Source organism: Trachymyrmex cornetzi, unplaced genomic scaffold (assembly GCF_001594075.2).
Source record: "Trachymyrmex cornetzi isolate Tcor2-1 unplaced genomic scaffold, Tcor1.1 scaffold646, whole genome shotgun sequence".
Taxonomy (NCBI): Eukaryota; Metazoa; Arthropoda; class Insecta; order Hymenoptera; family Formicidae; genus Trachymyrmex; species Trachymyrmex cornetzi.
Window position 1 is genome coordinate 555,810 of NW_017299966.1, and position 16,571 is coordinate 572,380.

The 16,571-nt window shown below is 34.1% G+C and overlaps 1 protein-coding gene and 1 long non-coding RNA gene across 2 annotated transcripts; both read right to left on the bottom strand.

Moving 5' to 3' along the window:
• Positions 1–1,249: 1,249 nt before the first annotated feature.
• LOC108767016 (uncharacterized) lies at positions 1,250–15,215 on the bottom strand. Its single transcript, XR_001940409.1, has 3 exons — positions 15,144–15,215; positions 10,316–10,317; positions 1,250–1,260 (listed from the first exon to the last, which is right to left on the bottom strand). It is a non-coding gene; the product is annotated as an uncharacterized LOC108767016 (long non-coding RNA).
• Osi20 (DUF1676 domain-containing protein Osi20) lies at positions 13,637–15,150 on the bottom strand. The gene is made up of 2 exons (XM_018516637.1): positions 14,497–15,150; positions 13,637–14,158 (listed from the first exon to the last, which is right to left on the bottom strand). The coding sequence occupies exons 1-2, from the start codon at positions 15,062–15,064 to the stop codon at positions 13,914–13,916; spliced, it is 813 nt and encodes a 270-aa protein (XP_018372139.1). The 5' UTR covers positions 15,065–15,150; the 3' UTR covers positions 13,637–13,913.
• Positions 15,216–16,571: the final 1,356 nt, after the last annotated feature.

The following is a 16,571-nucleotide window of genomic DNA, read 5'->3' on the forward strand; positions in this document are numbered from 1 at the left end:
GACACCTCGATAACCGAGAAGACGCTCGTGATCGACTGCGATCGACGCCGCGCGTCCGACGGCGACGGCGGGCTTACCGTATCATATATCTCTCTCTCCTCGTCATGATCCCCGTGACCTTTCCCTATTGGAACGCAACGATCCGTAAGGCCGATAAGAGTTCGTTACTTGAGGTCACGTTCGGAAGAGCGCGTCAATAGTTTCTATTATTAATCGTGAATCGCCGCAATTGTCGCCGTATGTCTGAACGTTACCTCGACTAAGATCCACGGCGTTATAGTAACGAGATTCTAATTTCAAAAACTGTCTCTTAAATTAATTTTTCCTTCCGCTCCCGTGCGAATTGTAGGTAGATCGTAGCTGTTTGTTTTTCTTTTTTTTTTTCCTTTATACAACAAAAATGATAAGTGCGAGAAAAATAAAGAATATGAAATAAGCTGTCAAGCGTTGGCGGTAGCCCTTTTTGTTCCGTCACCTCCTTCACTTCCTTTGTGTCTGCCTTCAAGGACAATGCAATAGAATTATTTCGCTGTCCGTGAACGACTTCTCGACTTTCTATGATTGAGTCATTTCTAAATGCGATGCTCTTTTTCCGCCCTCTTTCTTTTGCCCTGCTGCCTTTTTGATCGTTTTAACAGCGAGAGACTATCGATTCCTTTATTCTAAAATCTAATGTATTATTTACTTAATAAACGTTAGTTTAATAAAGAGATTTTGATGATCTTTGATATTTATATGAAAAATGTATGTACGAATAAACAGAATTGTGTCAAACATAAGAAGACACATTTCCTGTACATAGATATATAATATCACGATTATGATATAACTCTTATTTTATCGAAGATGCACCAAGTCATCTATCTATGGGATCTAAGATATTTTCATAGATCAAGAATATATTTATGAGATTTGATTTTTATCCGTAATTATTCCGGTAATAATTAATTCACGGTTGCCTTAATCTTTTAGCAAAAAATAATAAGCCTAAAAAAGATAATATTTTTATTACTGATAAATAGATGTTCTCGCATCTTTTGATTTATTGTTTCGTTATTTTTGTCTTCCATTGTAGGCAATTATTAATAACTTTGCAATTTACAGTCCCACCCTCTCCTCGAAGCTCTACTTGAAGAAACTTGCATTATCGTTGCGAGTACCGGTGCAAGATATCGGTGGCGCCTAGGGCACGTGGCACGTACATCTCTTTTGTTTTTGCAGACCACCAGGCGACTAGGCACTAGGTTACTGGATTCTCTTCTCGGGTTGCTTGTTCTTCCCCTTCTGCCGGTATCCCCACCATCACTATCCCACGATCGCCGGCTCTCTTCTCCCTTCGATTCTCCCACAGACGCAGGCGACCTATGGTGTCACACAGATGCAATATGCAATTTCGATCATATCACGTCGATTATACATACTGTCGATGTTGAACTTCAATCCGTATCGCTCTTTTTTTTTCACTTAACAATGCTACAGTGCGTCTATGTAAGAGCTAATGATACGGAATGAAATCTTTCTGACATTCTACAAAAAAAGCTGAAACTTTCATTTGTTGTTACATTTGTTAAAAAAAAAACTGTAGTTTACAGAACTTTTTATCTTGATTTGAATCATAAACTGGTATCTCTTTTCGATATTTCTTTACAATCTTTTAATATTCAATATTAATATTATCTCGACATCTCAATATAAAATTCTAAATCTAAAATTAAAAAAAAATTTTAACATAAAATTTAAGTAAAATTTACTGCTCATTTTATGAAATATATAATATTTCGAAGGATATAATATTTTAATAGTTTATCTTGCGAATTAACTTTTTATTTTAATTAACGTTCATAATTAGATTTGTCAATAAGGATTTATGTGCTTTTGGATAATCAAAAGAAAAATTTAATTGATTAAAGAATTCGTTGCTTAATACTAAATTAAATTTAAATAAAAAAATAATTTCTAATTAAAATCTAGAACCGTTCTAAAATTTACTTATCACAAAGACACTTTCGTATATTTTAATAAATTCGAATAACAGAATAATAAGTAACTTCTTATTATAAATGTGAATTGTCTACGTCAATTGATTTTACAACATTATTCATAGGTATATTTCATCTTCACATAGAGCAGGTATAAAATTAATCGTAATTGCCCCGTAGAGCGCAATAATGCTGCATGATTGTTGCAACCAAAGTCGAGGTCACTTGCAGTATTTCTTGCAAAGAAACTGTGATTGCGGGATAATAAAGTTTTTCTCAATCGCGATGAGAAACGATCGCTTCGCTTAGATATGCTTGTAGTTTATTAATAGATCTCTTTACATACACCTGTACGGATGTATATTTATTTAAATTGCTTTTGTGGACGTCTAAGAAGTAAGTTACAAAAGCTTATCAATACATATGCCGAGTAAGTGTACGTATATTATTTAAGAGAGATTATTTTTATCAGTATTTTTTTATCCTTAAACTTCAATGTTTCTACGAAGATTTGATAAGCTCGTTATTTTTGGAACTCAAGTGAATTGTTTACACTTTAAATCATTATTTTTAATATTTATATATGATCATATTGATTTTTTTTTTACGTGTGTGTTCTCTTTTGATGTCACAATATATGATCTACTTTTAACAGATCAGGTATGTTCAGTTTTTCGTGAGACCGTTATGGGACCTACAAAGAGGAAAGCCTTGGTGACGATCTTATGAGTATAGCAATAGGACCATAAATATACTTAAAAAAGACATAAATATTCTTTTAAAAGGCGAAATTTGCAAATGCTATTAAATTATGGTTCACGACCTTGCATTTATGTGTGATTATTTCCTTTCTAGTCCATTTTAAAGAAAATTCTGTGCTGACAACTATATTTATGAGATCGATAGACTTTTTGTACTGATTTATTTGTTACCAAATCTATAAATCGTCTCTAAAAAAAAAAAGAATATAAGTTCCAAACATAAATTTCAATGAAATATAGTTGGTATAATGCATCAATCCCAGTAAAATTTATGGGAACATTATTTTTAAAGAATTTATAACTGAAAATTAGACGATGAGAATAAATCAAATAATAATAGAAGAACTTCTATTTTTGATCAAAGGAGATCTTAGTGCTTAATAATATTTATATGCAAATTTGCAAATATACTTTTCAGTTCTATAAATTGCACATAAAAAAGAACATAAAAAAATATAGCAAAATTTTAATTTAAAAAAAAAAGCGAATAATTCAAATTGGGCTCTTCAAATATTAAAACAAATAATAAATAGAGTAAAAAAATTCAATTTTTTATAAATAAAATTAATTTTATAAATTTTTTATATTAATACAATCGGAATTTACGTTATATTTTCAGTTTTTGTCAAAGTTAACTACAAATATGCTTTAATTATTCGTTTGTTCATTCGGAATTTGTTCAGTAAGAGGTTAATATAAAATAATGAAATAATTGAGAAAAGGTCATTCAAAAATATAAATGTTTTCACATCAAAATTGTGATTTAACTCGTTCACGATGTAATAATAGCGTTGTTCTGACCCTTACTTTATGCTTTGTGCTTTTAACCTTTGTGTTTCTATTAAGCTTCTTTTTCTGCCTATGTCATAAAATCTATATTTTCGCTCATTATTACAATCGTAAATTTTATCAGCTGTAATACCCAAGATACAACAATTCTGACAGTTTTGATTGAAATAGTCACGCGACATATATATATTGATATAATCATAATATGAAGATAAATGTTATGACATCATTATAAAATCCAAAGAGTTTCGTATGTTATTTACACTAATGGCGTACGATTTATCAGCCATGTTTCTTATTGTTAATTTCACATTTTATATTTGTTTAAAATTTTTTATATTTTATATTTAAAAATTTTTATGATGTCCGCAACTTAAAGTTTCAGTATGATCATACTGTATAATCAAAGAATGTTAATTAAAATTAGAACCAGTGAAAATTATTCTTTGCACAATTGTAAATGCTCTAATCGAGGCTCTAATGTAAGCTTTACATTTTATTCTTAAATATATAATCATGAATAAACATAACGTGATTTCCCAGACACATGGAGATACGAGTGTAATTGTAATACAATAAGTTAGTTCCTTGCACATTAATTGTTCTTTGCACTTTTTTGTTATGTCTTATTAATAACTTATCTGATGTTAATATCATATGCATATCGCTAGCGATTAATTCGTAACTAAAGAACGTTAATTCTCGATATAATTGGTGCTGAGGGTTTATTATATAGGTATATGAGAAAAATTATTTCATTATGCATTCAATATTCTCGTTTATCTTATCAAGTTATTACTATATCTGAATTTTATTGGATAATAGAGATTAAAACAAAAAAGGTATTTGAATAAAGGAATCTCTTTAAAGAGAAACTTATTCTTTTAGTTATAAATATAAAATAGGATTCAAAAGAAATTAAATATTAGCAAACTTATTATCTTACATTAAAATGATTACAAATAGATGGTATAGCAAAAATACACGTCAAACTGTATAAGTTGTTCCAAATATTTAAAAAAGTTGTATACAAATATATTCGAAATGAACGATAAATACGTAAACAATTTCGCTTGTATAATGAAATTATTGATGTATTTCTATGCTACGCATTATAAATATACTTCTAGGTTGAATTTCTTTGTTTAGGAAAAGCGGTTCTTTCGTCATCGAAGACTATGAGAGAATGATCGAGTCCTTGGAAACGATCCCCGTCTCGGGAAACGCGGAAGCTGCGCGTGGATTACACGGACCACAGTTAGACGAGGGTTGTGAAGAGAACGGGAGAAACGAAGGTATAAAAACGAGATGCCGTAACCACACCACCGCCGCTTAAGGGGCAGCTTGCCGACGAGCTGACCTAACGGGACTACCGTAACCGCCCCTTGCATCGTAAGGGATTAAAAAACGGGATGAAAAAAGAAAAGAGATTCGGAGGTACCCTCAACCCTTCCGCATACCAGTGTTAATCGCGAGCCATTTGGAAAGCACCTTTCTCCGATCCGGTTCCCGACAACCCCTTCCTTTGCTTTCCCTGCTGGTCCACGCATCGCTTCTACTTCGAATTCGGAGGAAGGAAAGGGAAAGGGGGGATTACCAATTTTTTTCACCTTCTTCCACCGTCGCCTCCTTACGCCGCCTCTTCCAGATCACGGCCAAACCACTCGAGAAAGACTATACTCTTCCTCCACCAGGTGCCTGAAATTTCGCCAGCTGTGTACTCCTCGTCACTTCCTGCTCCAAGAAGCAATCGTCTTGAAAATGTCTTAACACCGCGAAATTTTAGTCCTTTGACCGCGGCCTTCGTAACGTTTAACCAATTTACCTACTTTACAGCTACATTTATGTATGTCTATCCGTACAGCTCCAAAATTCGCGAATCTCAAAAGCATTTCTTATATGTGTGCATTATTCAAATATTCTTACATGATATTGACAAATTTGTCGCTTACGTGTGCTTATATCAATCCTTTTAAAATAATTCTAAAAAATATATTGTGAATAACGCGAAGCTTTATATAGCGAATATTCATCTTTTTCTCTAAAAAATCGTGAAGAATTCACGATTCGAATAATGCAAAAGGGTTTATTACATCTTACGCGATACTGAATACCTAATTAGCGACATGCAAAAAATAACGACAGTGTAATATTTTAATCGCTGTACGCAGCGAATACATTAATCCAAGTGTCTCAATCGGCGCTCATGGCCACAAAGTTGCAAGATAGCTACCGACGCTGACGTGGAGGATGTTGATCAATATTAAAACATCATCCTATGCGCCTCGTCCAAATATGGCACGCGATTTATGTTAATTTGAAATAATTACGTCTTTCTAAAACCGGATTCTACAACTACTTTGTGTACGTTGCGTTTATTAATTTGACATTAACATTCCCGATCAATTCGCATAAGCGATACTTTTTTCACGACTGAAAAAAATGTCGAACATCGTTCCTAAATACGCGATTTTACGAAAATGCATAAATATACAAGTCACGTATTTCATTCGAGAAGACTTGTTCTTTAGTTTTTTGCGTCAGGATATTTAACTATGAAAGAAACGGACATAGCTATTTAAATGAGGATATCTCGATATTTATTAATACAGATTTATTAATAAGTCGATTCTGAGTTAATCTTATTTTAAAAACTTTACGTTATTTTATAATGTGCGTTCTCATATACAAACCGTAATTGATATCGTTTATATCTCTAATTTCTTATTTTCCCCCATCGTAGGACAAAACGCATCATACACACACCTCGTTTAATTCTCTCCCCTGGCTGATGAGTGTCTCCTGTATCACTTTCGGTTTTCAGGAAGCCTCCTACGGCGTCCATGCAGGAATGTATAAAATCCATGACGGCACCACGTAGGAATCTCCTTTCGAATCCTCGAGGAGCGAGGACGACGAAGAAGGCTCAAAGGTTGCTGGTGGCTTGTACGCGTATTTGCCGCCTTGATGATAAGGTTGCTTTCGTTATACTACCTGCAGACCATCTGAAAAGACGGAATTGTGCGAATATTCTCTCGCTACCCTCTTCTGTCTCTTCCCTTTCGGTTATCCGCCCTTATCCCTTCCTCACATTGTTTCTATGGCATTTATTATTTTTGTTTCTCTTCGTCCGTTCTTTTTCACTGTCTAAACCGCAGGTAGTATGCGATGGACCGCGGCGCACTGCGAACGAGCTCACTGACCCCTGAAAATATGCGGATAAGCAGAGGAAATTTCTGGTATCCTAAGCACCTCAACGTTTCATGGCGCACCGATGTTCGAGCACGATGCGTTAATCGCCAATATACGAGCGTATCGCGAATATAAGCGATATCGTATGGTAATCGCGTCGTTTAATATTCCTTATTAATATGTCCGTCGCGGTTATGGAACCGCGGTAACGTACGATAAAATAATCGGCCGATGCCACGCATTCCCGATCCTTATTCTACGTTTATTCGGGTAAAATCGATGCCGCGTACACCGACTGTGGATCCTCCATCGGATTAAATGAACTAAATAAAGACGTCTGTGCGAGGGACTTTTCTAAATAATAATAGTCGCCTGTGCGCCATGCATTCGTCCGATTAATTTGTCCGGCCGACGGAAGACAGGCGCGATGCATTTATGATGAAGATTCACTCACGATTTGCAATTTATCATCGGCGAACGATCCTCACGCGAAGATCGAAGACGCGTTCGTCGAAGACGAGTTGAACTCGATGAACCGAGCCACGATGGCTTTCATACGTTACTGGTGGTCTACAGAGGGAGGGCACGAAAGCACGCGGTACAGAAAGAGTCGGTTACATTTAGCAAACACGAAGTCCATTGATCGACTGGTAACGAAAATACACGGCCATTCCTAATTGTGCGTGTCGCCATGTCTAGACATTCCCGATTAGCGAGGAGAAGCATTGATGTTCATTCATTAGTGGCGCCAAATGCGTTCGCTTTCTCTGCTCTCTTGTTGATTCTGACTACTTCGTATTTTCATTTGAAACAATCAGATTATAGAAATTACAGATTATAGAAATATTTTTATGAAATTAAACCTGTACTTTTTTTAAATTACAAGTATGATAATTATTTATGAAAAAATACTTTTAATATATAAAAAGAAATTGAATAATTAAGTCGACTGAAGTACATTAAAGAATTCTGATCTTTTTATTAAGTATGCAATTAATATATATATATAAATATATATCGAACAATATTATTATAACGAATGATCGTGTTCGTAGCATTTGGGTGAGCCTGTTTGATTACGTAAATCGAAGGTCACGGCTGCCTTCGTGAAAAATGCCGATGACTCAATGGCTCGCTACACGGCGCAAACTCAAAAAAAAGGAACCGACAAAAGACACAGGAGAATCGAACATAGAAAAAGGAGCGAACAGTATACGCCATCGTTCTTTCGCGGCAAGGACACAGCACAGGTTCCTTTTCTCTGTGAAATATTATATTGAAATGTACCAAGTCAGCTTGCTCGTCCGCTCCCACCAAGATCGTTACTTATATCAAGAGTCGAGTAAATTTTGTGTGTTTCCGCAACGTCAACCGTTTGATACCAATCGCACGTCGATCTGACGATGGAGATCGCCTAAACAACAATGTACCGCTCATTTGAAATTCTCGCGTGTCCATCGTCTATCTCCATTCAGATAATGATCGACCGATCATGAAAGGAATCCGCTCGAGAATCTTCAGAAAAATCGACACGCGTTTTCATCCAGTCGTACTATTTGTAAAAACACAAGAAAGCCGGAGATTGCAAGCCCTTTACGACCAACCCTTCGTCCCAAAACCCATCGATGAACGGTGAGAGAATCAGGAGAGAATAGAGTCGTTAGTAAGTGCCAAAATAAATAACTTAAATCGCTTGTCGGCTTTTACCTGTTTCCTGAAAGATGTGCACCTTTCTTTCACGGGTCCTATTATCCGACATTCGTCCTAACTTATGCTTTCTCTCAAGAATTCGTTATCGACGGTGTTAGATCTAACCGGCAAAATATTGGCCGTGAAGCGACCAAATTTGCTGTACCTAATACGATAGAATAGAGAAACATTCGACAGTGTTTAGCTTGAGAAAAATTTGCAATGGCGGATGCATGAAATGTCACGTAGTCTCGGTATTAAATGTCGTCCTGTACTACGTAATGCAGTACGCAATAGTATTATCCTAAGAAACGCTTATAATAGAAGTACCTGTACATGTTCTCCAACATTTATCTTTATACACATATGTAAAAAGTGCTTTGAAATAAAATATTGAGAAACTTTAACAGCTGATATAATGTGTTGCATGTGATCAATTATCTTTAAAAAAATTTTTATCAATTTTAATAAAAGATTTGGAAAGCATTGCGTCAATAATATAATAATAATTAAGGGGAAACCCGAATTATTTAATAATAATATAAAATATTTATGCAAAAGAATATTGTAAGCAATTTACTATTATACATAAAAACTTTTAAAACGTGTCCATTCTTGAACAAGAACGTCTTTAAACTTTTTTTTTATTAATAAAATAAAATTCAAGGTTTAATATTATCAAGGTTCTACATGATTCTTTGAAAGCAGATGAAACACACATATATTCATTATAAAGTAAAAATAGAAATTATACCTGGAAAAAGCTGCTAACAAGGGAAGTAGAAAATACCTGTGATCGATTATGATTCACATGTTATTTCGAAGGTCACGTAGATGTAATTGTTCCGGTATGCCTGGCTTAGGACATCTTCGCGAAAGAGAGTTACATTAAGAGGAGCCTGTTAAGAAAAATTCGCCGCGGCATACACATCAAATGTCACATCATGCACGATTAAATGTCGCCGTATTATACAAAGTAATGGTATTATTCAAACTAGCCATATAATTATGGTAATTGTACGACAAGGTTTGCAGTACGCAGCGGGTAAATGTGAGATTTACATGCTTTATTCAATTGGTCACGCTCGTTGTGTGGACACATACTTATACGAAAACATTATTTAATGAGCTGAACGATATATACGAAATTGCACAATTTGCCAGTAAAGCCGACCGAGGTGCATAACCACTGCATAATGAGTTTGCCGAGTGTCGAGACGTCGAGTATCAATTTCACATTACATAATGGAGAAGAAGAGAAATAGGAGGCAAGAAAGAGACAAAACAGTCAGAAGTGTGTCTCGTATCCGCGCTAATCCACACAAACTTTCTTATTCCGCCCCGTAGCCTCGCTTCCGGTTGTGTAACAGGCGCCTACGCCACCGCGTGTATACATCAGTCTCTTCTTCTCCGTTTTCTCTTTCTCTCTTGCTGTCCTTTCCGCACGCACTCGATCGAGTACCCTTGTCGCACGTTATGTGTACCTCCACAAAAGATCGCCAGTTTCATACGAGCTTTTTTTAATAGAACTCCTATAAAAAGGAAGGCAGAGGGTATACACGAGGAAGAGAGAAGACTCGTGCAGCTTGTCGATAGGTCGACAAACGCTGGTGGTTTTTTAGTTGCCGACCGACTGTCCATATACCAGAAATAGGGAATACGAATGCAGGAAGTAACGTATCCTGTGCGACCGATAGCTCAAGGGCCCTCGTGCGCTCTTTTCCTCATCTAGATCAATTTACCCACCTGCGTAACGTATGCCCCTCTTCCCGATATATCTCTATACGATACGTCGCGTCAAGGAGAGATTGGGAGACTTTAATTATACTATATCTCCCTGCTGCGCGCGAGTAACGATGCATCGCTCATTCAAGTGAATGTTATCGTTAAGTATTCTCGCTGGACGTCTTCTTCGTGAGAAGAATGATTCCATGTAAATTGTAAATCGAACTGGATCGCATATTTTGTTTGTCTCAACAATGTAAGCAAAACTTAAGAAATCGAAAAAACTGTTCTTTAGCGATGAATAATTGTTCGTTGTGAAATTATTTAATACGATTCTACATCGTTATTCACAGTGCATAATTCAGATTGTAAATGAGTCGGATACAAAACGAAGAAAGAAGGAGCGCGGTTTTGGTCGACCGTGAGAATGTGGTCGCGCAAAAGAATCTGAAAACCGCTCCTTTCGGGGAGTTTCGGAAGGTATTAAGGGCGATCATAGGAAGAATATTTTCCGGGAAGGGTTACGAAAAGCGTTTCTATTCTTTCAAGAAACACATTTATCATGCGTAAGTTTTAACAAGAACAACAAGATTGATGAGTCTGAATTGATTTTCATGTTATGGGAAGATATAAGAAATCTAATCTAAAAAACGAAAAGATTAAATGATATGAATTATTTTTTTATTCGAAATTTATTTAAAAATAAAACAGATAATTATTTCTTATATATTTCTTATATATACGCACACTACAACTTATTCTTTTTTATGAAAATTATTTTTATCATTACTTTATTTCATTTAAATAAATCATATGTTTGCACACAAAAGTACAAGAACAACGCATCTAGGTAAATTGTTTCCGCATACGTAATTAACAAAAAATAATTTGTTTAGAACATATTTAATTTATGCAAATATATTATAAAATACTAACTATAAGTTATACTATAGATAATACTACAATATATGTATGCAACCTCTTATATTCGTGTAAATATAACTTGAGTCTTTAGTGAAATATAGCATTTTTTGTCAACGCGTTAAAATCTCCCAACGCGATGAGAAAGAACTTATAATGTTTTATAACGCGCGGAAATGCAATAGAAATATTTGAAAGAAATTTACAATCTAATAGCACCAATCATTACGCATAAAACTTGATCACGACGTGAACGATTCTTTCTATGTAATCGCCACATACTCGTATGCGTCATATGCGGGTACCCGGAAACTCTCCGTTCAACATTGTAGATTATTAAAATAATACACGTACTTTTTCAGCAACATTGTTAGCGTAATGGAAGGTTTCACAATCACGCACGATCTTGAGGGTGCGATAAACACGCTTTCTAAAGAATATGTGTCCTACTCGGCACAGGATATTGGCGTATGCGGAGGCAAATTACTTAGGTAAAAAGGGATCATATATAAAGTAGACGCATCCTGCTGTTGATCCTGCAGATCACTTTATCTCAAGCGTTCTCGGACGAAGAGAAATCGCGCTTTCGATGAATCAAGCTGATGCGACTCCTCTTCGCTTTCACTGATTGCTTTTACTTATTTCAAATATGATATAGCGATGACACGGCGAAACGCGTTGGGCGGTCTCTCTTGGAGAGAGAATCGGTAAGAAGAAAAAGGATCTATTTCCTGCAGGATTATCCTGAAAAAAAACTTAAAGCAAGTTGCTCCAAAAACCCTAAAACCTAAGAAAGATTTTTTCTTGTGCTTCTAAGACATTTTAAGCATTTTCTGACCAGCGGATATTGGAAATCCTTTCGGTATTACCCCAATTTTACCTGATAGCTTACCTTGAAATGCATCAACTGTTAATGTGTGTCTTTCGGCCAATATGGTTTTTTTTTTGGTAACGAACAAAAGTGAAAGTGAAAGTGAAAATATTGCTTTAACGAAAAGGTGCTTAAACTGCTATTGTTGAGAGCAAACAATTCAAAGGAAAAATGTTAGGCAGCGGGAACAAAAGAATTGATCCGGATAAATAGGAAATCAGGCTTATGATTTCTTTATTGTAGAATATACACATAAAAACATACCATAAGCTTTTAATATTACAAGTAACAAATTATGCATAATAAATTATGATAATAGATTGTAACAAAAATTAAATACGTTTATAGTCAATATATACTATTTTGAATATTCCAATTATTCTATCTTATCATTTATAATATTCTTAAAGAACACAATTTACAATCTTGTTATATGTTATCTATTGATAGAATAAAATAATTTTCTGCCTATTAATATCAGAATGAAGATTATTTTGAATGAAAATTAATTATTTGAAATCATCTTCATAGTATTTAAATATAAATAAGTTAATTATAATTATATGTTTGTAATTCAATATTTATAACATAACACTAATGTATATACTCAATGAAACTTTAGAGTAACTTTTTACAAAGAAATACAACTATTTATAATAAATTATAACGGTCGATAAAGAAGGTAAGTTGTATGATCCATAGATCATCTTGGGTCGTCCAATGGTTTCTTGCGCCATCTTAAATTGTTCTCTTTACTTGACCATGATACTGTAACGGTATTACCAACTGAAGAACCTACAGTTTCCAAAACTTAAATCATAAATGTTTTTCTTAAATAAAATATATATTTTTGTTGATAATAACATTAATATCATTACATATATTATTTTTAATTATTTAAGTGTATTAATTTAAATTTCATTCTTGATAATATTGTAATTGTATTGTTTAAAGGATTAGTAACAGACTTTACATACATCATAGTACGTAACGATCATCTTACAGGGGCTTGATGGATCTGATAAGAAATTAAATTTCTCAAATATATACTCTACTGAAATAATTAATTTTTTAAAATTTATTCATATTAAAAGAAATTTAATTTATTCCCTTAAGAAAAAGTGTTTCAGTATACTGATTACTATCCAATAACTGATGATATTTCACCAGTAATTGATGAAATATCACTTACTAAGTATTTAATCAGTTTTTCCTAAGGGAAATACTTTTTCCTAAGGATTTATTTGACATATTTGTTTGAGAATATTACAGAAATTTTATAGGAATAAAATGTGAAAAAAAATGTATACAAAATATTAATTTATTATAGTACAAGAAATGCTTTTATTAACAAATGCAAAGATAATAATAAATAATTATGTTACACGAAAAATAAATAGTCAATGTCCACCGAAAAAATAATCTTATATCGCTTCGTAAATGTATTTGGCAACATACTTATCTGTATATTGGCAATATCTTTTACCTATATATTGTCAATATCATTCACGTATTTTTATACTTTGATTTTCGTTGTTGATTATTCTTTGGTGTGTATATGTTACACTTAGAGAAAAATAATGAACGGCTTTGTCGATGTTCCGAATAATTCTCTAAAAAAAATTTAAATTAATTCTAATTGCGACATATCAGGCAATATTAGAATATTGCGGATTCTTAAACTTAATCAAAAATTTAATTAGCGCAACTAATTTCTCGATAAGTTAACAAATCCGCTCAATGTAAGTTTTGTTGAATTGACAAAACGATTCTATGATTATAGCCGGCATGGAGCCGACAGTCTTTGAATGTGGCGCTCTCGTTAACGAAACTGACATCGCAATGTCATCGATCGTCAGCGAGCTACTTGATTATTTGGCGTTTCTTTGGTTGTAACTTATTTGCTGACGTACGATCGGGAATGCGTTCACAAGGGCAATATCGGACGCTTGATCGATGCGTCATTAGTGAGACTTTAGGACGAGTTCAGTTGTAATTCGTTGAGCTGCTTGAAGATGAGGACGATGACGAGGATCCTGCTGAGCTGTATGAATTGGGGCTGCCAGGCGAGTAATAACTATAAGCAAGGTTTTGGGCCTCCACACCATTGGCTGGCGTCCAAACACGGGAATAAGGACCGTTACCATCCCATGTATTGACGGGATCGTAGCTCGACGTCGTCGAGAGCATAGGTGGAGCACCATATGTCGATGCCGGTTCCATAGTCATTCCTACGATCGAAAAATTTCACTTTTCACACGTTCTATGAAAATTACACGCGAATGTGAAACCTTTTCGCTGTAATTATTTTCCAAAATTTAATATAAATCTTCATACAATATCTTCTTTACAGAAACACATTTAATAAATTATAAAATAATATTCCTATACAAAAAAAAGTGAAATGACTTAATATAACTGCTTATGAATTAAGAAAAATGAAATTATTTTAAAAATAGCAACATACAGTTACCTGTAATTCTCATAATAAATACAGAAAGTTACTCTTTATGTTAAATATTAGAGATACTACAATAATTAAGTATTTATACATATGTATAATACATACCCATCGGCATCATCATGCCGCCTTTCTTGAAGAATTGTATAGCAACAAATCCAATTACGATAAGAATGGCAAGTTTTGACAGGACAAGAGCTTTTAGAGCTTTTATTCCAATAATAGCGACAAAAATAGGCAGTAGAGCCTTTAACTTCAATTTAAACAGCAGCAAGAACGGTAGCAGAAGCTTCTTTTTCAAAAGTCCTCGAGCTTGACTAGTATCAACGTCATTATTCTTAAATTCAACGTCGAGATCAGCCAGGCTTTTGCTAGGTCTGTATTTCAAACTAGCATCGACGAAAGGTAAATCAACTCCGTAATCGAAACTCTTGAGATATTTGAAGGTTCTAGCGACGATCGCCTCGTCAACGGTTTCGAGCGATCTCGCTTCCGTGGTGGTCCCCAATTTGTTATCGAGTTGAGTCAAAATTTGATACTTCAAACAAGACGTCCAGGATTCCATCTTTATACATTCATTCAAGGAATTTATCAACAAGTCCTGATTAGCCGCGCAAGATCCAATCAACATAATGATCGCTCCTACTGATGCTGTTAGTCGCATGTTGATATCCATTTTCTTTCTTTAGCACGTTTTGTAAAAAATGATTTGAGTTATCCGTGTTTTCTTCCTTGCTGTCTCGTACGGATTCCACTCGCTGTTTCCGCGGTACCGCGTGTCAATGAAAGCAATTGATCGTCCACCTGTGCAAGTGAGCGATCATCGGCAATCGAACTGCGACTGACGGAGGAGTGGCCCGTCCCTTTTATTTAATTTGTCCCCCTTGAATCTATGTTATTCGGTCGCGCATGTCGGGAATCTACGATTGAAGGGAAATTATTCAAATTTCACTGGCATAGAGCGTCGTACCTCCAATTCCCCCCTCAAACTTCCCTCACGCTCATTCACTCATGCATGTACATGTATCGATTGTTGTGCGCCGCGTACGTTGTACATGATGGCATGCAACGCATACGGGAAACGGAACTTACGCCTTGCGTCTCTTCACCTTCGCGAATTTTCTTACTTGACTCGTCGTAAAGTGCCAGGCGCCGTTTCGCGGCCCATATGCCTTCTACACATAATTATGATTTAACAGAATGAGTAACTGTAGGGACTCTCTTAAAAATCCCAAGCCATGCATATATATGCGATACTACTATTCTAGCGTTAGCGATGCAACACATTGTTTTACGATAATTACAATGATTTATGCACTACTTATGATGCCGTACACTTGCTTCATGCATATGACATCATGAATTGCAATAGTATTCCTTGAGAGAAAGCAGCATATGTATAAATTTTACTATGATGCTAAGAAAGATAAAATTTTTGTCATAAAAAGTTAGCAATTGTATATATTATATATTCGCTACATTATTTTAATTCTTTACAAAATATTGATAACAAATTTTTGTTCTAAATATTAATTTTTACTTTTATTTTCGAAACTAGTTTGATGTTGTCTATATGCAATACATTTGTTTTCTCCATGAAACTATTAAAACATACTTTAATATTTTTGTTTTCATATTTATTTCTACTTTTAAATTAAAAATAAAGTAATGGTAAAAAAGAGATTTATTGATATATATATATATATATATATATAGTAACAACATAATTAAATATTAAAATATATGTATATAAGTACAAGCTAAAATTTTAACTTACTTATTTTTATTTACTTTAATTTATTCAATCTTCTATTCTTCAAAATATCTAAAAATACAATATATCAATCCATAGATGTGGACATGATGTAAACATTCATGTAAACATTGCGAATGGCTAAACATAATACACATATAAATTGATATATACTTTAGATGCACGTATAATGTACATAGATTCTTGTTTTCATAAAAATTGCAGGTCACGTAATATGTTAAAACAGTGAAATGACTTTTTTAAAGTAGTGATTTCTCCAATCAACTTTCGTAAGAAACGAAAGTGATTACTGATCAAATTCGCATATATGTGTACACGCTTATATAGAACTTCTTTAAACTTTAACTAAAATCTTACAAAGTTTTGATTGATTAAAAATGTAAACATTTTATTAAATATAAAAAAGAAA